Source organism: Colossoma macropomum, unplaced genomic scaffold (genome assembly GCF_904425465.1).
Source record: "Colossoma macropomum unplaced genomic scaffold, Colossoma_macropomum, whole genome shotgun sequence".
In the NCBI taxonomy this organism is placed as follows: domain Eukaryota; kingdom Metazoa; phylum Chordata; class Actinopteri; order Characiformes; family Serrasalmidae; genus Colossoma; species Colossoma macropomum.
The window spans coordinates 20,698,083-20,723,039 of NW_023494791.1; the positions used below are offsets into that span (position 1 = coordinate 20,698,083).

General features: G+C 37.3%; 1 protein-coding gene across 1 annotated transcript in view; it reads left to right on the top strand.

The window, feature by feature from the left end:
- The window catches only part of ret (ret proto-oncogene receptor tyrosine kinase), a 33,717-nt gene extending 9,428 nt beyond the window's left edge, over positions 1 to 24,289 (top strand). The window contains 18 exon segments of the mRNA XM_036574311.1: positions 10,571 to 10,816; positions 11,261 to 11,551; positions 12,537 to 12,781; positions 13,397 to 13,592; positions 13,690 to 13,889; positions 14,589 to 14,871; positions 15,309 to 15,440; positions 16,028 to 16,138; positions 16,962 to 17,075; positions 17,268 to 17,524; positions 17,733 to 17,880; positions 18,118 to 18,225; positions 18,377 to 18,591; positions 20,071 to 20,193; positions 20,394 to 20,464; positions 20,565 to 20,702; positions 20,957 to 21,056; positions 22,219 to 24,289. Coding sequence (XP_036430204.1) covers positions 10,571 to 10,816; positions 11,261 to 11,551; positions 12,537 to 12,781; positions 13,397 to 13,592; positions 13,690 to 13,889; positions 14,589 to 14,871; positions 15,309 to 15,440; positions 16,028 to 16,138; positions 16,962 to 17,075; positions 17,268 to 17,524; positions 17,733 to 17,880; positions 18,118 to 18,225; positions 18,377 to 18,591; positions 20,071 to 20,193; positions 20,394 to 20,464; positions 20,565 to 20,702; positions 20,957 to 21,056; positions 22,219 to 22,398 — 3,158 coding nt within the window. The 3' untranslated portion in view covers positions 22,399 to 24,289.
- The last annotated feature ends 668 nt before the right edge of the window (positions 24,290 to 24,957 follow it).

A 24,957-nucleotide genomic window follows, 5' to 3' on the forward strand; every position in this document is an offset into this window, starting at 1 on the left:
GCATTAAACTGCGTGTTTCTGTAGATGACGTGTACTTGTTTTTGCTTAGACAATCAATGAAACTTTTTTAATTTTATTTTTTTGTTGCAGCTTCAACTTTTGACACGTGAAGAATTTTCAGAAATCCACAAATCCACTGTACAATAGCAAAGCAATATCCTTTTACAAAAAGGCATAAAACAAAGTGTACATATATAAATCTCTCAGATCAGTCTTCTGTTTTTAGTGGCATTTTGTATTTAGCCCTCATATTTCTCTTACCTCTATTGTGGATATGTGTAGATTATAAACCAGTTTTTCGGACACAACTCATCTTGTACTAAACTGCAGTTTCACTGTACGTCTTACCATGTTGTTCTGTTTGATCGAAACTGTAATCAGTCACATGTAATATGATATTGACCTTTTGTTGTGTGATTAATCAATAAGCATTGTAATTTAGTAAGCCAGGTTTCCACTGTGGTGGGGGCAGTCTTTAGCACTGACATGAAGGCTGGGAAACAAAAATGGGTCCCAGAGATGATCGCAAAGACCTTAATTTGTGATGAATCTGTCATATAGCATTCTGACTGACTGAAGTGTGTAGACCATGGAGGCTGTTCTACCTTTGCTAGCCCTGTCCCTGATCCTTCAGTTAGTTAAGGGTCACATTTCCATCCCATGCATCAGTGGAATCTAATTTGCTCCGGTGGAGGGACAAGGAGACATTGATTGAAATTATGTCCCAAGGGCATTTGGAGCTCTTGTTCTCTACATGAGTCTTTACACGTTATTTTCCGGTGGTCAGTGAGGCATGGTGTGTTTGACTGATCATTTACAACAACGCACAACCAATTCGAGGGCTTGGCTGGGGCTTAACTGATGTCCCTTTTCAACTGTTTAAAGATGACTAAGTACTCTGACATGGCTAAGCGCTTAGAACTGTCCAATTTATTATAATCTCTTATGAACATGTGAATTTTAACCTCGAACTTGTAGGGAGAGGCTTATTTCAGTTTTATTGTCTTCATATTTTTCCACCAGAATTTAAAAACACCAGTTGGTGTTTACATTGTGTGAACATTTCGTGATAAATGGCTCAGTAGAAATGGTCCAAAATGACTTAAATATTAAAGTTAAAATTTTTCCTTCTGCTAAAAAGTTACCATTTCAGTCGAATACAAAAGTTTGGAGGCCCAGGTCAAATGATATGTTTTGTTGGTTTTCTAATTGAAAATGAGTTCACTTATTTAACACATCCTCAACAGAAAACACAACTCTTTACTTTTTAATGCACAGTTACAGTTTATTAGTTGAATAAAACATATTGGAAAATAAATAAAACATAAAATGTGAACTTTGCAAAAGTTATGACACTATATTTTGTTTTATTTTTCTTTTCATTTTATTTTTCTTAAACTCAGAAGAAAACTGTGAACTAAAATTATGTTTAGGTTTGTTTTCTGTAGAGGATATGTTAACTTGTTTTCACAACTGGGGTAGATCAGACATTTGCATACAACTGTATATGATTGTCTTAGAACAGTGACAAGATATACTTGTTTAAAACTTTTTCTCAACAGTAAGTACGTTTATGCCTGTAAACAGTATATAACTTTAGGATAAATACACAATAAGGTATAAACATGAATACAGTAAAGCATAACAATTTTTTTTTGTTAGTTTTCAGTAAAGTTATTAATATCATGGTTAGAAGAAAACAGATGAACACAGGTTTGGTTTCTCAGTTAACACCAAGCATTGCATGGAGTGCAATTTAAATTCTATCCACAGCACCTGACTTCAATTAATGAAGGGCTGAGGAATGGATGTTAACTGTAAATGCTGGACTTCCCCAAGGAGAGATTTGGAAATGGTTAAGCTAACACACTCACACACAACGAATCACAATGTATATTTGCATTTATTCTAATGTTAAGGTTTTTCAAACAGATAAATGCCTTCTGGCCAGATAAATAGCTTTACGTATAATTCTGTGTGTGTGTGTGTGTGTGTGTGTGTGTGTTTGGGCAATAGTTGCATTCTTCTCTTCTATATCCTTATGTGAGCCCCCCCCCCTTTCTTTATTTTTTTTCAGTACTTTTCACTGTATCCACTTCATTTAAAATGCAAGGCTTAGCATTTAGGAAATAGCAGCTCTTGATGACTTAATTTCTCACAGTCACTGTTCTGTGTAAATTCACCTACTGGCCGATTTCAACCATGCAGTGAGGGCGTTAAGGCTCAGCAGGTGATCGCTGTAAAATGCATGGGCTCCCCACAGGTTGATGCAGTGGAGGAAATTACCACTGAGATCTAGAAATGTCTTTGGTTTGGAAGTTAATAGGTTACAGCTTAGATTACCCACAAAAAAACTCCTAGTCTATCTGTGATTTGTTGCTCTGTTTGCTCTTGTCCTTGCTGCCCTTTAATCCTTGTTTCACTCTTAAATCAAATCTTTAACTGTATAATAGATTTACTGGTAATTGGTCTGATAATGATGACATTGAGTAGAACATGTTGTGTAAAAGTTTCTCATTTGTGAGTCCTAATGTCTTGTACAATCCCAAGAGAGATCGTAAACCAAATTCAAATGCACAGGCCAATCCCACAAGAGACTTTTAATTAGATTTCTTGATGACTGATGTCTATTCCTGATGCTTTTTATTCTGTGCCTAAGTCAGTGGTGTAGAGGATTACATTTATGATGATTCTAATGATTGATTATGTTGGTATTACAGTAATGTGCATGTCTTATGTATAATATATTCATATTTAGAAGGCCATGACTGTATGATAAAAAGTCATTAATGTAATAATTTGCTTACAGTGGAATCTAATGGAAGTACATCTCTGACTATTTCAAGCGAAGTCAGAAGTTGTATCACAGCAACAGTTTAGAATATTTCTCATCAAATGAATAGTATTGGCCCTTAGCATACAATAACTTAAGTTATCTTTCTCTCAACCACTTAATGTCCACGTCTAATTTGTTCATTTTCTATGAAGAGAAAAGAGAGGTTCCCCCATTTTTCAAAGATTAAGGGACTCAATCTTCCTTCAAGCGTGCTCATTAAGAGTGGATGATATTTAAACTGAATCTTAGTCATGGAAACCTTTATAATATACAAATTCTTTTGGTAAGATATCATTTTTAATCAGTGTGTAACCTTCTCACATAATCAGTGACGGATGTTTAACCCCTTAAACTGCATGCTTATTGTTCAGTAACTAAATAGAAATGTTAGAAGTCATTACTACTACAGTACTATTGCTACTACAATGAACTATTCATTTACACAATTAACTACATGGATGCTTTGTTATGATTTAAATTTGCATAATAAATTGTTTTCATTGGATTTGCGTTCTGTATTGACAGGATTGAGTCTGCACTTCCAGTCTTTTTTCTGTTTGTTTCAGTGGCAAGAAAAACACAAGGCAAAAACATAAACACAAAACAAGATGTGCACAACAAGAACATTTCATCGAGTTCAAATCATAATAAAATGTACATACATTCTTCTGCTTACAAACACAATTGTGCTATGGATTAAAAGTTCAGAATGCACACTTTTGTCAAAACTTCAATTAGTTTTTTCAACAGAACTGTTTTAATGTAAGCATGCATTTTTGATTTTATTAAAGAAACATAGAGACTGTGTAGGTAGAAACATACAAAGAAATATAGGAAAACAAAAACAAAAATAAACAGAAGACCTGACAAAGATAAATAGAATATGATTTTTACACAGCAAGACTAACAAGACAAAGTTGGACTGGATGATGACAGGATGGAGTTACAAACAAAACATAGGTAACTGGGATAAGATGGCAGAATGATACAGAACACTGGGGGAAGGATTTTGTGACAGTTAACACATTAATATCTGATCAATTCAGACATTAATGAAAACCTTCATTACCTTCATTCATTGGTACAGGCATTAGTTAATTAAGTGCTTATTGTCTAACGGTTAAACATTGGGCTTTCTTAGACTTACTGTTGTGCGTATTCTTCAGCTATTAATCTTAAGATTTAAGATTATTCAGTAGATTCCCTGTATTACTTGGTAACTGCAGTGAAACCAAATATTGTATGTAAGGTATGTAAAGAGTAAAAAACTGAAGTGTGGGTATAGGTCTGCATGTTAAAGGCTTACAAAGAATCAGCAGTACTAAAGAATTGGTAAATTTAAGAAGAAGACTTGTGGAATGCCTAGAGAACAGTGAAGGGAACTGAAGCGTAATGATCAATAATAACAGTCCTTTATTGAATTGTAGCTTAATTGGCAGCCTTTTAGCTAATTAAATCACTGCAGTGCCAGAGTAATGATTTTCTCTGTATTATATCATAGAGTCATCTTAATTTGTTTTGAAGGGTGGCGTATTTAGTTTGTTCAGTCCTGTAACACTCGTAGCGTTTTGCATGATTTGGATTGTACAGGATTTATAAACTAGTTTTATTCCAACACAATAAGGTAGACAAAACATAAAAATATATAAATCTAAAAATGTTAGTAAGACTTTAAGTTTATGACTGACTATGACTTTTGATGTAATGTGTTATCTATATGGCTGAAAATGCTTAGTGACTGAAGGGCAGGATGGTTTTAGATATGGGTGGGAATCTTTAGGCACCTCACGATTCGATTCGATTACGATTCAGAGGGCTGCGATGCCATTATAAAACAATTATCGATGCACCTCGATGCATCTTTTTTCTCTATACAGGATTTCTATCTTCCTACTGTCTGAGGACTTGGTAGTTTTAAAGCAAAGTACTTGTAATGATCCATAATGTAAATGCATTATGGATCATTACAAATACTTTGCTTTAAATATCTAAAATATCTTTTATTAATAAATCAAATGGAAGTGATGTGGCAAGTGAACTAGAAGGCTCTCATTCAGAGACGCTGCTGCCACTCATCTGCGATAAAATGCGCTGTTGCCCTTAAATAAGATCCAGTGGTAATGGGTGTCCACGCAGCACGTTACAGCCGTCCTTCCCGTTTTCTTTAGTGATCTTCTAACTTCGGTTTTGGTCTCGTTGTAGAGAGGGGGAGGGGGTATTTTCGAGACTGGACGCTGAATCTCGGCATAGCGCGAAAGCCCTGGTTCTGAACGACCGAGAACAGTGAGCAGACAGCAGTCAGTTCGCTCGCCAGTAGCGAACGAAAAAAAATCTGCAACGAGAGTTTAAAAAAAGTTGCGAAAATGAACTCGCTTCTCTTTCGAATTTTCCCGTTCCACCTTAAATGGTGCAGCACTTACATTCGGCGCCTAAGGCAGAATTTAAGGTGAAAATTAGAATGAGAAGCGACTTCAGCCTCGTAAAACAGCCGGATGCTGAGATATTTTACAAGAAACTCTTCTAGTTTTGAAGAAAAGTTTTCTGGCGGAGATGGAAGAAAAGCGGCTAAAGCTTAAAGTAGAGCAAAGTAAATCTGCGCTCTCGTTTATATTTTTAGCCCATACTACGACATTAACACGTACTGGCATTAAATGTTGTGGCTCCAAAGGTGGTTTGACTTTGTTGAAAGGCAAAATGGCTCTTCTTAACATTTGTGTTGTGACTCCTGATCTAACCTGGCTTTAATGCAGACGCTGTCTGTCGGATTTCTCGCTCATCCAGTTGTGTTTTTGTTATGTGCCGCCACAGACTGTCCGGGCGCTGCACTTCCGCACTTCCAGTTCCGTCAACATTATATTATAAATTAAATATTTAGAAAATCGATTTTTGACAGTTGTGAATCGATTCAGAATCGTTCACGTCCGCATCGCGATGCATGTAAGAATCGAGTTTTTCCCGCACCCCTAGTTTTAGACAATACATGCCCATCTTGATTAGTATAGCTACTGACTGGCCAGCTGCCAGACTGGCTACTTGGCTTCCAGTTGGTCATTGTTTGGGGACGGTGGACGACCTTGGATGAAAGGACATCAGCCACGTTTCCCACAGATCACTAGGCTTTGTTTAATGACCTCTACTGACTAAAGTAGAAAACAAGGCCACCTATGTTCAGCTGTCATTTCTCTGTAGAGAATGAACATGGAGTTGTGATTATCACTTTGTAGTGTTATCATGATTGCTACACAAACATATGGTGATTTTGAGTAATTTCAGCCATGGCCATGTTGCTACAATAGAACAACGGGTGATTGCAATGAATGCATCTCTGTGCTTACACATAATATCACATGAATAGTGCTCTTTCAGTAGTAAGTGGATTATGCTGTAGTAGATTCCTCGGACTGCTCGCCTGCTTCCGCCCTCTGTTGAGTTCAAGGGAATGGCAAGAGAGAGCCCCTCTCTCTCTCCACCAGCTCATGACCTCATAGATGCTAAATCTCTGCGGTGGAGTGTGTGTTGACCTAATCGAGTTCTTGTCTTTGTCTTGAGGGCGTTCCTCATCAGGCTGCTTTCTCGCTGAGCATGCCTGTAGCTTCTGTGTCCTTCAGTCAGGCTTCACGTCTGATGAGGTTTGTCCAGGTGTTTTCAGGTAGCTGTTCTGATTATGGAGCTTGTATTAGTATGCGCTGCGCTTAATGGATTTGTTTCACATCACTACATAAGATTGTGGCGCCATTAGAGACGATAGCTTGTGCATTTTCAAGCAGTGTTTACAAGGAGCTGAGCTGACTGAGGCCGGCAAACAGGAATATCAAATAACATTAGAGTTATGCTCTCTGTGTTTTAAAACAAATGTTAAAGTTTATCTCCATTTTTTTGGCTGTGTGTTTGAGTGTGTGTGTGGGTGTGAGTATGTGTGTGTACTGGCTGTAGAGTCAATTTGCCTCAGAACTGAAATCAATACGGTAGATTGCATAGTGTTTACAGTCATGATCCATGCTATGGCTATGAAAGGTCAAAGCCATAAGCACAGTGGATGTACACGCACTTTTGGTAATGTAAATGCACTTAAGGAATATTTAAGCATATAATAATATGGGCACTTCCTAGAAGGGTTGTCTTTACTAAATGCAAAAGTGTTTTAGTTGTCGCTGCTTTGTTTTAAATTGTACTTACATTTGATCATGCTAGGCTAGTCTATTTCCAGTCATCCATGTACTTTAGGTAATACTTTACTGCGTTGCACTGGGCCATGTTGGGCACCAAGTGTCACTGCTAATAATAGCTAACTAATGTTAACAGTAAAGCAGGATATGAAAACAAAATGGCATTATACAGTTACATTTCAATTACACTGAATTTTTTTGAGGACTTGATGTGCCTCCTGTATACAGATTTGTCAACATATTGCTCGCACATAAATAATAGGATGAGAGGGCGTTCTATCTAGAAGCCATCTTGGGATTTTTAAACTAGTTGTTGTATTTTTGACTTTACAAAACTTTTCAAAAGTTTGATGGCACAACCTAATTTCAGAAAAATTCAAAAGAAGTCATTTGACATAGGAGTTATGTCAACCTGATACCAGAGTTGACAAAAGCAGCTCCAGTGAGTTTATGTTGGTGTCATGTACCCTTATGAGCAATATCCTTCAGTAAAGTGTTACTGTACTTTTGATCACTTTTTATTCTGGTGTTTGCATGTTTTTATGCATTGCTCTGCATCAGAGCTTCTGACAAATGACTATGTTAATCAAGTGATTGCTCTATCCCATGAACGTGCATTCATCCTCTTACTGTTTCACACTCATCACCACCTACAGTCAACACCTCCAGAAATGATTTCAGACAAACCATAGTGCTATCACTGAGCCGTTTCTGTGTGCACCATGCTGTTTTCTGTGCTCTCAATTAATTAGCATGCTATAAACTACCTACATTCTTTTGGCTTTTGTCCTGGAAATAAATTAAATTTGGAATGATCTCAACCAGTTTAATGGCTCTCTGTTGCCATGCAGAGAAGTTCAACTACTGAGTTTAATGTTATTGAAACTTATTTGTCATATTAAATAGGACCCTTATACTGAGTAAGCATATTGTTTTTAATTCATTATAAGAAAGTGTCACACAGCATTTTTTCATTAAAGAAAACAGGATTGCTCAACAATTAAAAAACAATAGCTTCACCAAAGGAAAAGGCTCAGCTATGCACTCAATGCACAGTTTGTTCTAGCTGTTTTCTCCTTGGCTGCATTTGCTCATTAACTTTAATTTGACTTTGACTTTTGAAGTATTAGCTTTTTACAAGCTTCAGGACACACACAGGACACAGTCAGTGGTGTTGAATTTGGTGAAGGACGTCTGGTAGGTCCTTACGCAAATGCCTTAAAAAAACTTCATCTGCACTTAATGTACCTTGATGTTCTTGGCCTTGAAGATGTCACACACATTTATGTTAATGCTGATTAAATTAACTCTCTCTGGTGGTGCAGTTACACATGAAGTTGCAAAGACTGTGATGTGAGTGCTTCTCCAAATTCAGTACCAGTAAGAATTAATGGTGCGATCCATGCTCTTTCACTCTTCTTTGATTTTTAGCCATATGAGCACATTCTTTAGCATTTGATGGGCTTGTGTACATGTGATCTTATTGTCCGCTTTTCATTACTAATGACAGAAAGAAGACTAACTTAAAGGTGCACATGATTTGACGTTTGCTTGTTTGTTCAAAAACAACACCCAAAAAAAAAGTCAAAACACAGTCAAGCAACTACTGTCAGTAAAAGTGACCTGCAACCTCACAGAGTAACTAAATTCCTTCTGCTGTTTGTTTGTGTCTTGGCAAGGCTTTTAATAAAAGAGGTTAGAGTGGGCCTGAGTGTATCTCCATCCTTCAAGAAGGTGGGCCTCATTGTATCCATCAATCCGACCTCTTGTCATCCCAGCACAGTTAAATTAAATCAATGTCTGAAACCAGAGCCAAGGCCTAAACTGCACCAACAGAAATAGAAAATCTAGTTTCGATGTCTGCTAATGACATTAGTACGTTCCTAAGTGGCCGCCCACCGTCGTCGGACAGGAACACAAGAGGGATATAATTACAGCCTGAACGCTCACGTCTCCGTTTTCCGGTAAAGAGCACAGGGCTGTTATGGTGTTTCATAGATCACCCCCCCAGCACACTGCAGGTAATGATTCATTTCTACACAGTATTATGTTATCCTCAGTAATTAAACTTCCCAAGGTGAACACAAGGAGAAACGGAAACCACATCATATTGACCATGTGAGAAATTCATTAAAAGAGCAGCGTCAATGTCATACGAGACACCGCTTCAGTTGTTGTTGACTTAAATTGAAGCCACTGCAGAGGAATATGGAGGTGCTTTATTAATTCATTAAGCCACAAACATGAATTCATGAATGGTCCTGTTTTATAACAAGGCCGAGATACAAAAGTAGATATTGGGTAGAGAAATGGTAGGGAGGTTTTATCGTTAATACTTTTTCACAAAGTGAAAGTGAACTGATGTTGCTAACAGGCTATTTTATTCTGATGTTTCCATGAGTCAAAAATGATTAGAACTGGCAAAAGGCTGCAACAGCTCTAAATTTCTAATAATAATAGTACATATTATACCTGAATCTAAATGTAAAAACATGAGGCAGTGACGCTGTGTTTCCAGAAATCCGTCTGGGGTGCCTGGGTAGTTCCGTTTCAGTTTTTTTTCTGTCTGGTCCAGTTGAGGAACAGCTTCTTCTGGGGCCTCAAGTGGCTCATCTAGTTGAAGAACTGCTGTGAAGGTGAGCCCTGCTGCTGGGTTCCAGCTGTGCCACATGCCACATGTGGCTGCTCCCAAGATTGGAGTTGACTGAGTTCTCCTTGGAAGGAAAGAGTATTTTTTAGTAGCACAGCCATGTGGGCACACCTTTTTGTTAAAAAACGTTTCATTCATTTATTCTTTCTTTCTTTCTTTCTTTCTATAATACAACATATAACACAGTTCATACATATGTGTGATGCACAATGATATCTGAATCATATCAGTATCAGCAGATATTTGATTAAAAGTTAAATATTGACATCAGACAGATGACTTGACTGATATTTCAAACCAATATTTGATTATGTCTTTATTGTAGTTCAGAAGAAGAGAACATTTTGGTTATGGGCTACTGTGTCTGTAATTTATTCATTTTACTGCATTTGTAACCATATAGACATAAGTGTTCTTCTGTAAGACTAATCCAGATAATCCAAGTTCTGCATTTTATAAATGCATATATATCTGCATTGACAGATTTGTACTTGAAAAATATCGGCATTAGCCCATAATTCCCATATTGACACATCAGCTAATAAATATATATAGTAAGCCAATTCAAGAATGGGTTACAAATTCAAACTGTCTTTATTATTTATCAATATACTTTAGCAATCTTTAGCAACAAGATTACACTTAGACTACAATCTGTTACAGTGTATCTATATTGAGAGTAAGAACACAAAGAGCTAAATTTTTATTGTGGGCAGTTAACAAGTGCTAATCAAAGAGTGAGTTACCAACTACTTAAATACAAATGAATATGAAAGTGCACCAAAAAGGTTATTAGTATTAACAAATCAAACTTCTGTCAATTTCTGACTTCTTAAATGTGATAAGAGGCCATTTGGTCATCATTCTGACACTGCAATTATATACAAGTATGTTTACATCCCCATGTATTTGTCACAGGTTCTTCAGGACTCTACTTCCCCCAGAGCACATACTCAGAGACCATTTATGTTGGTCAGCCAGCCCAGACACCAGTGCTACAGGTGCACTCCATGCGGGAGCGAACCTCAGAGCGGCCTTACTTCTGCCTATGCTGGAGGAACGTTCAGAAACCACCCCTTTATGCGGCATGGTTCCACCTAGATCCACTCACTGGAGTCCTCTATATGAACAAAACTCTGGAGTGGACTGACTTTGACTCTTTATGTAAGTTAAGGTCTTGTGTTTAATTTTCTTTCTTCAGACACCAGAATTGTTGTAAAATTTGCTGTATATGATGATTTTTTTTTTAAGCAAAAAATATTTCCCTTCATATTAAGTGGATTTTAAATCACTCTACAGTAATATATGTTTGCATACAGATGTGTATTTTAATCATTTAAGTGTCATGGAGTCCTAAAGATCTAGGTCATGAAAGAATAATTCTGTCCAAAATAACCTAATGTTGCTAACAATAAACAAAAACAAACAGCCACCAATTAGCATTATGCAAATGACATGGTAATGGGTGTTTTCTATCAATTATCTACATTGTCAAGCTATTCCTTTACGCTCCCTTAGTTCTAGTTAAGAGTACCAGTGAGGCAGGTGAGAGATGATACCAGTTCAGACAGATCTTTTAAGACACTGTTTTGATGTTGTCTCCTTTAGCCAGCAGCACATTTGGGTACACAATGAAGCTGACCCTGAAAGTGGCGGCTGCCCCTGTGTCTCAGAAAACAACCTGCATTCACCACTCTAAAGTGGACATCAGTCTCACCTTCATCAATGCCACAGCGCCCTCCTGTGGCCAGACAAAGATGGAGAAACTGTGCTTTCCTGATCGAGATACAAACCCCCACATCAAAGAGAACCGCTTGCCTGGAGCTCTAAGACAGCTTCGTCGCTTCACCCACGCCGACATCTGTCCCAACTACACCATCAGCTATAGAGTGGAAGCAGGTACAGTTAAAGGCAAAAGGCCATTTTAGATACTCCTACACATTATTCTTGATTTTGGCTATTTCAGAAAGCAGTATTTCTCTTAGACAGATAACTTAAACCAAAAACGGTGACTATCCAACAGGAATGTCTCTGACCTTTCCTCTTCTTGGCTTTTTGACTTGCTTAGTGAAATATCCTCCTAAACCTTGAGGGTCAAGTTAATAAACTTTGATGTAAATGACTATCAATAACTAGATAAGCCATTTATTGCAAATTACCATAATCAGTTCAAAAGTCAATTGTAACATCAACTTTATTCATCATAAGTACCTGTAATAATAGTGTTTTTATGTGAGCCAAAATATGTCAAAATATACAGTTGTGTGCAGTTTTATGTGCCCTGGTCAAATTACATGTTTATTTGCTAAATTTAGCATCTTTGGAAAATAAATAATAAAGTGTAGTCTGTGCAAACGTTATGGGCACATTTGGTACATTTAAATGTTTGGTTTTTGTCTAACAGGTTTTTTCTAAACTCAGGAAATACATAGAAACTGTGCCACTAAAATTAGCAGAAAAATACTGTATTTAAGTTTGTTCCCTGTAAAGGATGTGTTAACTGATTATCACTCAGAAAATCTTCGAAACATGCTATTTGACTGGAGGCACTCAAACTTTTGCATACAGCTTCATATGAGGACATATTAGTATTGCTTATTAGAAGAACTCAAAGAAATGGATCTATCATCATGAAAATGTAAGCTCTTATTTATTAGTGCTCATTATAAGATCTAATGAGTAGGTTTTTCAGTTAAAAAAGTTCACTTACATAAATAAAATCTAACTGCAGTGAGGGTGGAATGTTACATGGTGATAGGAAGTAAGGCTTTACAGCACACCTGCTGGTGTTTAAATGTCTTTCCTCTATAAAGCGTCTAACTATGAAAATTTGGAAACGGTACACATTGCATATTTAACACGTAGATGTTGATTTTGTTGTAAGCTACAGACTCTCCAGTGCCATTTGCGGTCAATAACGCCACCTCAGAGCTGGTAGTCACAGCACCTGTGGACCGCGAAGAGAAAGAGATCTACCGGCTGATCATAGTGTGTAACGTGCGAACGGCAGACATGCTGCACAGGCTGGACACCCCTCTGCAGATCAACATCTATGATGAGGATGACACCGCCCCCTATGTGAATGGCACAGACTCTGAGGATGTGCTTATAGAATTCAGCCGTAGTGAGGTTAGTTGCTACTAGTACAATGCCGAGTAATCTGTACTTTCAGCATCTACTCTTTTGGGAAGGCTGTTGAAACATTGCTGGGAGGAGAGGACTTGATTGCATTCAGCCACAAGAGTATTAGTAAGGTCAGGTACTGATGTTGAATGATGAATGTTGGATCACAAATGCCACTCATCCCAAAGGTATTTGACAGAGAACACAGTTCCACTGCTTCACAGCCCAGTGCTGGGGAGCTTATACCCCTCTAGCTGATGCTTGGCATTGGGCATAGTGGCTCTAGACTCATGTGCAGCTGCTCCTGTTCTCCTGGCAGTGCTTTTCTATGGGGATTATAAAACTGAGTGTGCTTAACAGAACACTTGTGTCAATAGTGGTTGCACCTTAAAGATAACTGAATTTAATAATAAGGAGTGTCTGAATATATTTGGACATATATCTATATATGTCTATATTTATATATCTATGTATAGTTGAGTATAACAGATTGCTTTTTAGAGTAATGATATTTGTGAAGTCAGGGTGTTATATATATATATGTGTGTGTGTGTGTGTGTGTGTGTGTTTGTGTTTCTGTCTTATGCGTTGAGTATAACTGATGTTGTTTTACCTTTGCAGGGCACTGTATTTGGCCATGTGTTTGTTTATGACAGAGACACAACTCCTAGTTATCCCAAGGACCAGACTGAGAATAAGTTTGTCGGGACCCTAATGACTAATGACTCCTGGATCAAAGACACGTTTACCATTCTACATGAGTTCAGGGAGGAGAAAGCCATGTTTGGCAATGTGCGGGGGACAGTACATGAATACAGTAAGGATACTAAAAGGCTGCCTCTGCTTCAGTCTGATTGGTCACTTTGAGTTCCTCACAGAAAAAAAGCGTTTGTTTTGTTTTTTTCCTTGTGCAGAGCTGAGTTTGAGCAGGAACGTGCCGGTGGATGAGAGACGCTCTCTACAGTTGGACTACTTGGTCAATGACACCACATACCCAGGCACTGAGGGAACTGTGATGCTGCACTTCAATATCACGATTCAGCCTGTTCCTATTCAATTCAGCAACATCACTTACTTCTTTGTGCTGTCCCGGAAATCATCAATCTACTCACAGGTGCTGACATGAAGTAACATTGCCTATTTGTAAAGCCAAATCATTTTCTTATAGTCAGGACTGTTTGACTACTGAAAAAAACACTCTGGCCTAAAGGAGAAAATTTACTGTTGTCACAGTTGTTGTATACATGTCTCCTCGCATCACCCAGCAGTCTCTAGAATGTGATTTTTTCTGGTTTAAAGACTAGGAAAACCCCAAATCTTATTATGTATCTTGAACATGGAAGGAGCAACTACACCTGCTGCTAAAAAACAACTACAATTGCTTTTGTTTGGATTTTTGAGAGTGAGTTGTTTTGATTTTTTCTGGCTAGCTAGTGAATGCACAAAGAAGGCAGATATCTAATATAACTGCTAGGCAGTTGTGTAGCTCATTAGATGAGGAGGACAACAATCCAAAAGCTGAAGTAAGCAAGGTAGCTGGCTATCGAGATACCTTACTTCAGTTTGGTTTCCTGAAGTGAGTCATGAATTCTGTCAAACCGATGAGGCTGAGGGATATAATTCTTCACTGCAGAATACTGCATAACATGACAAATGAAATATTAAACTAGGCCATAATGCACATTTAACATAAGTGCTGTTTGTATTGTGTTATTGTGTTCTGTTACTGTATTATTGATATCTCTCATTACTTTGGAAATGTGTATGGCCTGTTGAATGACAGTGTCCTTTCCTGGTGTTTCATTTTTCACAGATTGGAAAAGTGTGTGTGGACAATTGCCTGAAGTTCAAGGGCATTGATATTGTATACCAGTTAGAGATCAGCGACAAGAACGTCTCTGCTGATGTGCTGTCCTGCTACACTGCAGTCAATGTAGCTCGAAGTCTAGAGGAAATGTCCGGGGTTCTCTATGTTAACGACACAAAGGCATTTTACCGGCCTGAGTGTCAGGAGCTGCAGTATGTACTTGTTGCTCAGGAGCAGCTGAAGGAGCTTCAGACAAAAACTCATCTCCTCATTATATTTGACGGCGAAGGTAAGCGTTCTTCCCCTAATGGGCTATGCTGGGTTACTGTCCAGTGGCTTAATTGTAGCTGTTTTCTATGTAATCAAAGTACACTCTTAAAACTAAAGGTTCCGAAGTGGTTCTTGGCTCAGATATATTGTTCTAAATTTAAATAATGTAGATGTTCTTTATGCGCTAAAAGGTTCTAGCTTACACAACATTTACAATGTTTTTTTAAAAATAACTGTCAATTAAAATGTCTTTATTGAAACAAAAGTGGTTCTTTTATTGAACAGAAATCTTTTTGGTACCTTGTCTTCAGCCAGCCAGACTTTTATGTCCTTTTGCAGTGGACCTACTCTAGTTTTGTTTGAATAGAAAGTAGGCTGGATGGTTTGAGTGATCTCAGTGTAGATGGAATAACCAGGCCCTGGGCTTGTCTGTGACTCACTGTGTCTGTGTTTTAGCGGAGGTGCTGAGGGCGGAGAGGCCTCGCTCACTGACCTGTGCAGAGAAGAGGCAGCGTGGAGAGTGTGAGACATTCAAAGGCATGGGAGCTCCCACTGGGAGATGTCAGTGGAGACAGGGTACAGATAAAGGTGACACCTCTCATTTCCCTTGTTTGCAGTGCTGTTTGATTTTCAAAGCACCAGGGGTCATCAGGTCCTGGCCTGCTGATTGAACTCAAACACAGCTGACTCAACGCATCTGTTACAAGGTTTAGTTGGTGTGTTTGAGCAGGGAAATCAGTGACCATGACCCTCTAAGACCAGAACTGATGACCTTTGTTAAACACCATATTTACTACAGTGTCCTGATATTTTAAATTGAATGTGAAGAATACTGAGTACATTCATGGTTTTAGATGTAGTCATATGTTTAACATAAATATTTTTTTTTGCTTTGATTTTTGAGTTCTGAGTATGTATATATACATTTGAGTATGTATACAAATTCAAGGCTTATTTTAGCACTGTAGAGAATGATTCAATGTTATAGCTTAAAAATGTAAGTAACCTGCATACCACCCTGTGTTCACCTTGTCTGTCTGTGTTTTACATTTTGTTAACTTATTATCTGAGGTTCAGTAAACTCAAACCAGATTACTTACATTTCTCAGTTTAAATATTGTGTACTTTTTACAGTGTAAGTGTATCACATTATGATTGTTTACATTCTTTTACAGGGATATCAGAAAATTACTCCACTTGTTCTCCAGACCTGCGTACATGCCCAGATGGCTACTGTGATGTGATTGAAAGCAAAAATATATCCATCTGTCCTCAGGATTGCACCCGTGAGCAAATTTCCAGCTTTTTTGGCTATAATTTTTTTTGTGTTGTTGAAGTTAGCTCTGCAGTTTGCCTGTATTCTTGACAATGGGGCACTACTCAAATGTGGATGCACATTTTAAAATAGCTGATGTGCAACCATCTACATTGCAAAAAGTGATGTTTTGGCAAGTTAAATCATCTTAAATCTACTAAATATATCTAATATTTCTCATTTTGAGATGTTGTAAGAATAGTAGAAGATTATTAACTTATTTCAAGACTTTTTTGTACTTATGGGACATTATCTCACTATATTAGCTGATCATTTAGCTGGTTTTAGGACATAATGCTTGAAACAAGCAAAATTATCTGCCGATATAGTGAGATGATTTAGTACAGAATAACATAGAAGTTGAACATTAAAGCTAGCCTTATGCATGGGCTGCCTAGCCTGTGCAGTACACTGCTCTGACTGAAAAAACTAAGTTAGCTTTGAGAGTGTAGTGACAATAGTTTTGCATTTCTTTGCTGTACTTTGATGACTTTATTTGATTTTCTGTCTTAACACCAAAAAAATCATATCAAAGAACCACCTCTGCACAATGTAGATTATGCCTCAATAGCCTTGTTCATAGCAGTCTGTCATGTAACAACTTTGAACCATCCATTATATAAGTTATTTGGAATAAGTTATTTAACATCAACACATACAGTAAATCTAATTTGGATTTTCATGGGGCCCTTGGCCCATTGGGGTGCTAGATGGCTGCCAACCTTTGCCTAGTGCAAAGACCACCCTTTACTGTTGCTGAAGGCGTGAATTCAGTCCGTTTGTGTCTTGTCTAGGTGTGCCCATTATTGGGGGCCATGAGAGAGGCTTGATGCTTGGCATTAAAGCAGGGTATGGAACCTGTTATTGCTATTCAGAGAAATGCTTCTGCGAGCAGGATGAGATGGAAGGTGAGCTGTCCTAAAGTGAACTTGACATGCAGCCACGTTAGCATTTAAATCATTAAGGATTTTAACTTTGTTATTCCATTAAATCATAAATCAGTTGCCTTGTAAATTCCACACAGCATTGTGATGATTACATTATCTCTGTAACCGCACTGATACACTGATATAATACTCTCTTTTCTGTCTCTCACACAGAGCCAATCTGTGATGATATGTGTAAGACCATCATTGCCACGGCAGTTCTTCTCTCCTTTATCGTCTCCATCCTCCTCTCCTCCTACTTCATCCATCGCTATCACAAGAACACCCCCAAACCACCCATCGCCTCAGCTGAGATGACTTTCCGCAGGCCTGCACAATCCTATCCAATCAGTTACTCCGCCAACAATGTTCGACGAAGTTCTCTGGACTCCATGGAGAACCAAGTGGCCATTGACACCTTCAAAATACCTGTAAGACCATAGGCCTTATGCTGCTCTGTTTTGTATTGTTGTGTTGTCAGTGTTTTGGTAGTAGTTGAACATTTTGAAATACAGTTAAATAGAAATTAATTGATAAATGAGTAAAATGCCCAGTTTTAGAGCTGTTGCTGAAAGAATCATGACCCCACTAGCACACAAGCATTCTACAAGGCAGAGATTTGTTTTATTTTGTGCACAGGAGGATCCAAAGTGGGAATTCCCACGAAAGAACTTAGTTTTGGGTAAAACTCTTGGAGAAGGAGAGTTTGGGAAGGTGGTGAAAGCAACAGCATTCCGGCTCAAAGGAAAGGCAGGATACACTACAGTGGCTGTAAAAATGTTGAAAGGTAAGACCATAAGACCAATCAAACAAACTCAAGTATGCCTGAAGACATCAGCTATGATTTGTCATTTGCATATTCTTTTTGTCTGGGAACAAATGACAGACTTACAAGTAAATGTGTGATGTACCAACAGTGAAAAAGGCTAAGATCAAAAGATAGACTATATGAACTATAATACAAAAATGTATTGTCAGTCTATTTTTATGAAGTATTTATTATTTGTCTCTCTCTTTGTAACAGAAAATGCTTCTCACAGTGAACTTCGTGACCTTTTGTCGGAATTTACTTGCTGAAGCAGGTCAACCATCCCACACGTTATAAAAATGTATGGAGCTTGTAGCCAGGATGGTATGAATCTTTTTTTGCATATTTTCAGATTTAAATGACGCAAAACATTTTTACACATTTTGTATTCCATAAATTGATTTGAAATGTCATTGTTTTGGCATTGTCTCTTTAGTCTTTGCCATTGGCTTTTATGTTTTTATCATCTGTTCAGGTCCACTGTATCTGATTGTTGAATATGCCAAATATGGATCACTGCGAAACTTCCTGAGAGAGAGCCGAAAGGTGGGGCCTAGTTACATGGGTAGCGATGCCAACCGTAACTCCAGCTACCTGGAGAATCCAGACGAAAGAGCTCTGACCATGGGAGACCTCATCTCTTTCGCCTGGCAGATCTCCAGAGGAATGCAGTACCTGGCTGAAATGAAGGTACCTGGTCAGATATGCACTACAAGCGAAAAGTATGGAAGGTGTTTTTAGTTTCAGAAATTTTTACAACTGCGTCAACAACATAACAACATAATATTGGCAACACCAAAATATGTTCATTCATCTCTACACACATTGGCTCTTCTAGGGTTTTTTAGTAAAGGTAGTGGTTATGTATATTGTTATTACTGTGGATACAAGAACCATTTGAATGCGTACATGGTTGAATATATTAAATATGTTATATGGCATGGTTAAATGGTTCTTCTCTATGAAGGAAAACCTGTTGTATATGATTCTTTAAAGAAACATAACATATATAGAACCAAATAGGGTTCCACTATCATTACCAGTCAAAGCATCTTTTTTGGTACTGATAGAACCTTTGTTGCCTACAGTAAGTGTTCCTGAAATATTCCATTGGTGCATTAAATTATTTATAAACTTCTAATTTAACACACATGTTTCTGTTAATCAAGCCTTCAGGAGCAAACCTAGTACTTGTAGTGTAGTCTACTAATTATGACAAAAGGTTGACCATATAACAACATAAGGTTCACTGTAATAGTTTTGTCCTTTTTCAGATAAAGTAATGTAAACATATTGATATAATCTTGTTGCTATCATACTACTATTCTCACTGAGAGTTGTCAATTTTTTCATAGTATATTTGCATTTAAGAATAGTTTATAGTAGGTGTCAACCAATTTACCAGTTAGCGAATAATATTTAACAGTATTGACGACCTGCAGTTTTATTGGCATTGGCAAAAATATCACGGATAATGCACCGATGATTAGTGACTTTTTTCTGGTCACAGCATCGCTGGGATTCATTTGCAGTCTCCCAATGATAGAGGAAAAACTTAAAAGGTTGTGCCACCCAGGAACCCCATATGAATCAATTACTGTTTGAATATGTCACAGTAAAACAGGCTGAATCTGAACTCAAAACAACATCATGGTTAAAGTACCCAAACCTAACTTTTAACCACACACAATAAAGTTTTTTTTTTTCTTTAACAGAAACCAAAACCACAAAAAATTATAGGCAATTTCACATCAGTGCTACAATATTTATACTACTTAAGAATTTCTGCTGTCTGTTTGAGTTTAAGAAGTGTGGCAATTGACAATCACATCAGTCAGTTAAATACCCACTAAAGCTACTTTCCTAAATAACACAATTGGGGTTTGACCTTAAAATTTAAAACAGGGATCTAGATTATTTCAGTTATATCAGAATTATATTTTCTAGAATTTTGTGCCCAGTATCAGTGTGAACCACACAATTTTCATATCGGTGGGGCCCTGGTTTTTAGTGTATTTTACAAATATTGTGGGTATCTGTCTTGCTTTTACAAGCAGTTACTTATTAAATCTGTCTTGCTTTTACAAGCAGTTACTTATTAAATTAATGTTGTCTTAATTTCTTTAGAGTTTAAAGAAATTTGAAGAATTTAAACATTTTTATTTGCAGCTGGTTCATCGAGATCTTGCTGCAAGGAATGTTCTGGTGGCAGAGGGGAGGAAAATGAAGATATCAGACTTTGGTTTGTCTCGGGATGTCTATGAGGAAGACTCTTATGTGAAGAGAAGCAAGGTAATTTATTAAGAATGTCAATCTCTTTCAGTAGCCAGTGAGTTTGTGCACCTAAATCGGTTTCAGTTTCACAAGACCTTCTCAAGATATCATTTATAGCAATAGCAATAACAAAGTCACATATATGTCATTCTTTCTGTCTGGTGAATACAATAATATTTGCATTTATATTTTTGCCTCATGTTTCATTCCAACTTCAGGGTCGTATTCCTGTCAAATGGATGGCTATTGAGTCATTGTTTGACCACATATATACCACGCAAAGTGATGTGTAAGTGCCCACAACAACATACAACAAAATTAGTATACATAAAACTATGACCTGTGTGTACTTGTAATATTTCTAATGATATGCACTTGCTTTCTTTTAGCTGGTCTTTTGGTGTGCTGTTATGGGAAATTGTGACCCTGGGTGGAAACCCATATCCAGGCATTGCACCTGAGCGGCTCTTCAACCTCCTCAAGACAGGCTACAGGATGGAGAAACCAGAGAACTGCACTGAAGAAATGTGTGTTCATGCATGCTGCATGCTGTTTAAAAAGATTTTAAAAGCAATTTGTAAATTCAGGAGTTCTTGCTTCATCAGTTGTGTTATTGTCATCAAAGTGATCCACAGAGCTAATGTCAATGTACAACAAAGGAGATATAGAATATTTTTTTGAATGGGAATATTTTATTTCTTGATTATACATATTTTAACAGGACACAGAAAATGATAGTATGTTCCACAGTATGTCTGATAAAAGGTCTTTCCTGAAACAGGTATAGTTTGATGCTTCGCTGCTGGAAGCAAGAGCCAGACAAGAGGCCCACCTTCTCAGAGATCAGCAAAGAGCTGGAGAAGATGATGGTGAAAAGCAGAGTAAGAATGAAGAGAAATGTCCTTCTGGCACAAAATGATTAATGCACTGTGCACAAGCATGACACACACATACACACATGCACATACAAAGCAAAGCACACCTGGGCCTCAGTCATCTCGTCATGCCCGAGGCACTTGTACTTGCTTACTGCTGACATGCCATATGTATGAAAGTTCATGGGGTGGGTGCACAACGGCCCCAGGAAACATGTTCAACCTTGTAATTACCAACCCAAGGTTTGGTTTTTGTACAGCCTAGCATGCGCTTCACTTCAGCAAGATTTATTAGCCCATCAAATTTGTTTCCTGTTCAGTTTGAAAAGTAAAAAAAAACAGGCTGCTACATTTGATTAGAAAGTGCTACATTATTTATTGTGTGCAATACCGTCATTGATTTGTGTTTTACTATAATGATAAAGATTCACCAAGGTAAGTGTCTAATGTCTACTGCCTTACAGGTACAAGATGATAACTTGGAACCTATTCTATCAAGAACATCACACACATTAGCTGCCTTTCTTAGCTCTTTTAAATAATTGCGGATTGTTCATGCTTTTCCAAACTTTGTTACAGTATTGTACACCTTGGAATGTTTTTTAGGGACATGTGAAAACATGAATTAAAAAGCTGTTTAATGTAGACAGTAAGCATTTATTTAGAAAAAAAATAGAATAAATACAAGTAATATTAATATAACAAGTACTGATTTTACATATGTCATTTTTTTCCAAACCTCTCCTCATGGCAGCCCAGTATTTGTAGATATCCTCTAATATCTGGTTTGGCTAATCAAGCTTAATTAATAATTAAGTTAAATCAAATATACTGGTGATGGAATTTAACAAATTCATGTGCTGACAGGTGGCATCGAGGAGACATCTGGAACAAAATGTTATTCAAACTAGCTCACTACTTTTTTCAAAATACAAAATTCTCATTATTTTTACTGTATTTTTGTTTACTTGCAACTATACTAATGATATATGGTATTTTTACTGGCAAAAGCATGCTTACTCCAAAATAAATGGTTTTAAACAATATGCTTAGGTGACTAAAACTTTTGCACAGTACTGCATATCAGTATTTTAAACCCATTTTGGTTCTCCAACATTTCATTTCATATGAAGTCAGTAGCCTTAACTGTCCTATTCTCTCCTGTAAGGACTATCTGGATCTCGCTGCCTCCACGCCTGCAGACGCCCTGCTATATGACGACGCCCTCTCTGAAGAGGACACCCCCCTAGTGGACTGTAATAACGCCCCTCTCCCTCGAACCCTTCCCTCCACTTGGATTGAAAACAAGCTCTATGGTAGAATTTCCCATGCATTCACTCGATTCTAAGACAAAAAAAAATAAGATCTGTTTGTCTTTGAATAGCTTCCATAGGGAGGGTGCTGTGATTGTGCTAATGGCATGATAGCCAGAGAACCCTGAAAACTGCCCAAGATTTTTAGATGAGTTTATCGTGTAGCATTTGGAGTATGATCAGATGTCTGATTTTGGACCTGCTTCCGATGTACATGGACAAGCCTGTTAAAATGAGTTACTTTTTTAATGACCTTTTTTAAACTTGCGTATTATTGGTAACATTAAGTACAACACACTTTCTTGTTCTTTGGGAAAAACACATCCCAAGATGCTTGTTTTGTAGGACCTGCATCGTTTTTTTACATTTGCACTGTTATTTATAGTTTTGCTTAGGTTTACATTTGAAACAGGTCCCATCTAAATCAATCTTGATCTGTTTGGTATGAATCACATACTGGCATTCTCTGTAATATCTTTTACATATTACAGAAATGAAGTGTTTGTATAGATGGACTCAACAATGCTGAATAGAGAAGCAGTAAGGCTTTTGAATTAAACTCTTCCATTATATATGAATATGCAAGGCTTACTTAGCTTACGTGATCCCAGTAATTGTGTAAACATCTAGTCGTTGCTCCTTTAGTGTATTAAGCAATAATATGGCTATCAGTGAGGTGTTTCTGTGCAGCCATCCGGAGGTCCAATCAATCTAGGAATGTGCAAAAAAAGTAAAATACAAAGAAACCCCTGTTGTTTTTCTTGCTATTTTATGAACTAACATTACCAGGGATGACATAGCATGGATAATATCATCACACTGGGTTACTGACATGAATGTAAAAACTATTGGGACCAAAGACATCTTTCATTGCATTGCATATGTTATCAGTAAATCCCATTTTGTCTAATTTACCCCTTAATGCGTACATTCAAAATGATCAACGAACAGAGTTTCTTTTGAGAGCCTTACTGTCTGCACTCTACACCCTTTTTCCTCAGTGCAGAAAAAATGATATGTTCTCGTTTTTAGGCATGTCATACCCGAACTGGCCTGAGAAGAGCCCGGTACAGCTCAACAGACTTGATGCCACTAACCCAGTCTTTACAAGATATGCCAATGATAGTGTTTATGCAAACTGGATGGCTTTGCCTTCTCCCGCAAAAATTATGGACAAGCTTGATAGTTAAAAATGCAAACCATGAAATTAATGGTGGAAACAACTTAGAAGGGAAGACATGTAAATGTATTATAAACTGTATATACGTTATACGATGCTAAAGTTGATTCCCTTTTATTTCTGTTGCACGAGCATTGTGTGTGGAAAGAGGCAATAGACTGCAAATTGGCTGGAATGTTACATGCAGCTCGTAGGTATGTTAATCATTACCTCAAGGCCCTGTTGGCCATGTTGTATCATTGCATGACTGTGTACACAGTTTAATGTCCATGTTAAATGTCTTTCAAGTGCCTGTGCCGCTTCTATTATAGCCTCCACTTATAAATGCAAGACAGAGAAGATCTTGATTCCAGCCCAGAAATCAAAGGGAGCTTCTTTACCATCTCCTCTTATAAATTTTTGCCAATGACTGTACAAAGAATGGATGCAAATGTCATCTAGAGAAGTAAAAATGTTTCTCCTGTGTGATAGGAACATGTACCTTTTTTTATTTGTTTGTTTGTTTTTCCAAAGAAGTTTGCCACTGAAATTTGTCACGAAAAGTATCAAGTATCTCTGTGGTACCTCTGGGACATTAAATTGAAATTAAACCATGGCTACATTGAGTTTAATGTCTCATGGCCGGTTATGTTTGATTCCTTGTGAAGACATTCTTTGTGCAACAATTATAACAATGCAGATGAGTGTGATTCCTTGTTATGTTGTTATAATGTTATTAATTTGCAATCAATAAAACTGATAGAAGATGTTTGGCTGTTTCTTTTATTATATTTCACTTCTGTACTGTGTATATGAATATGAATAAATTCAGGCTCTTACAGCACAACACTTTAAGTCAAACTTGCATGTATTGCCTTTATATGTAAGATGCTCAAGGAAAGCCACTTTCCCTTCATGCATTGCCAGGGACATAGCGCCAAATTTTGGGCCCCTGGCACAGTTATGCACCAAGGGTCCCTCCCACAAAAATCAAGAAAAGAAAAAATTGTATTTCTAATGTTGCATTTCTTTTGGTTGGTATGTTTTTAAGGGTAAAACAGCTAACAATCAGGTAAGTTCTGCTTTCACTGCAAAATATGGTAACTTGGCAAGTGAAAATATGTGTATACCTGCCAATATAGTGAGTTAATTTTACTCAACAAAATTACCCAAAACAAGTACAAAATGTCAATAATAGAAATGTGAAGAATAGAATCTTAAAATAAGAATACAATGATCTCAAAATGACAAATATAAGATATATTAACAAGATTTAAGATAAACTTTTTTTTGCAACGTTGAATCCTCAATCTTGCTGTAGTTCAAAAAGGATTAAACTTCAAGATAATGTAATTAGAGAAAAAATCAAAATAGAACAAAAAAAAATAGGTATACTTACTGTCATTTTCACTGAAACTGCTTAACAAATGATTGA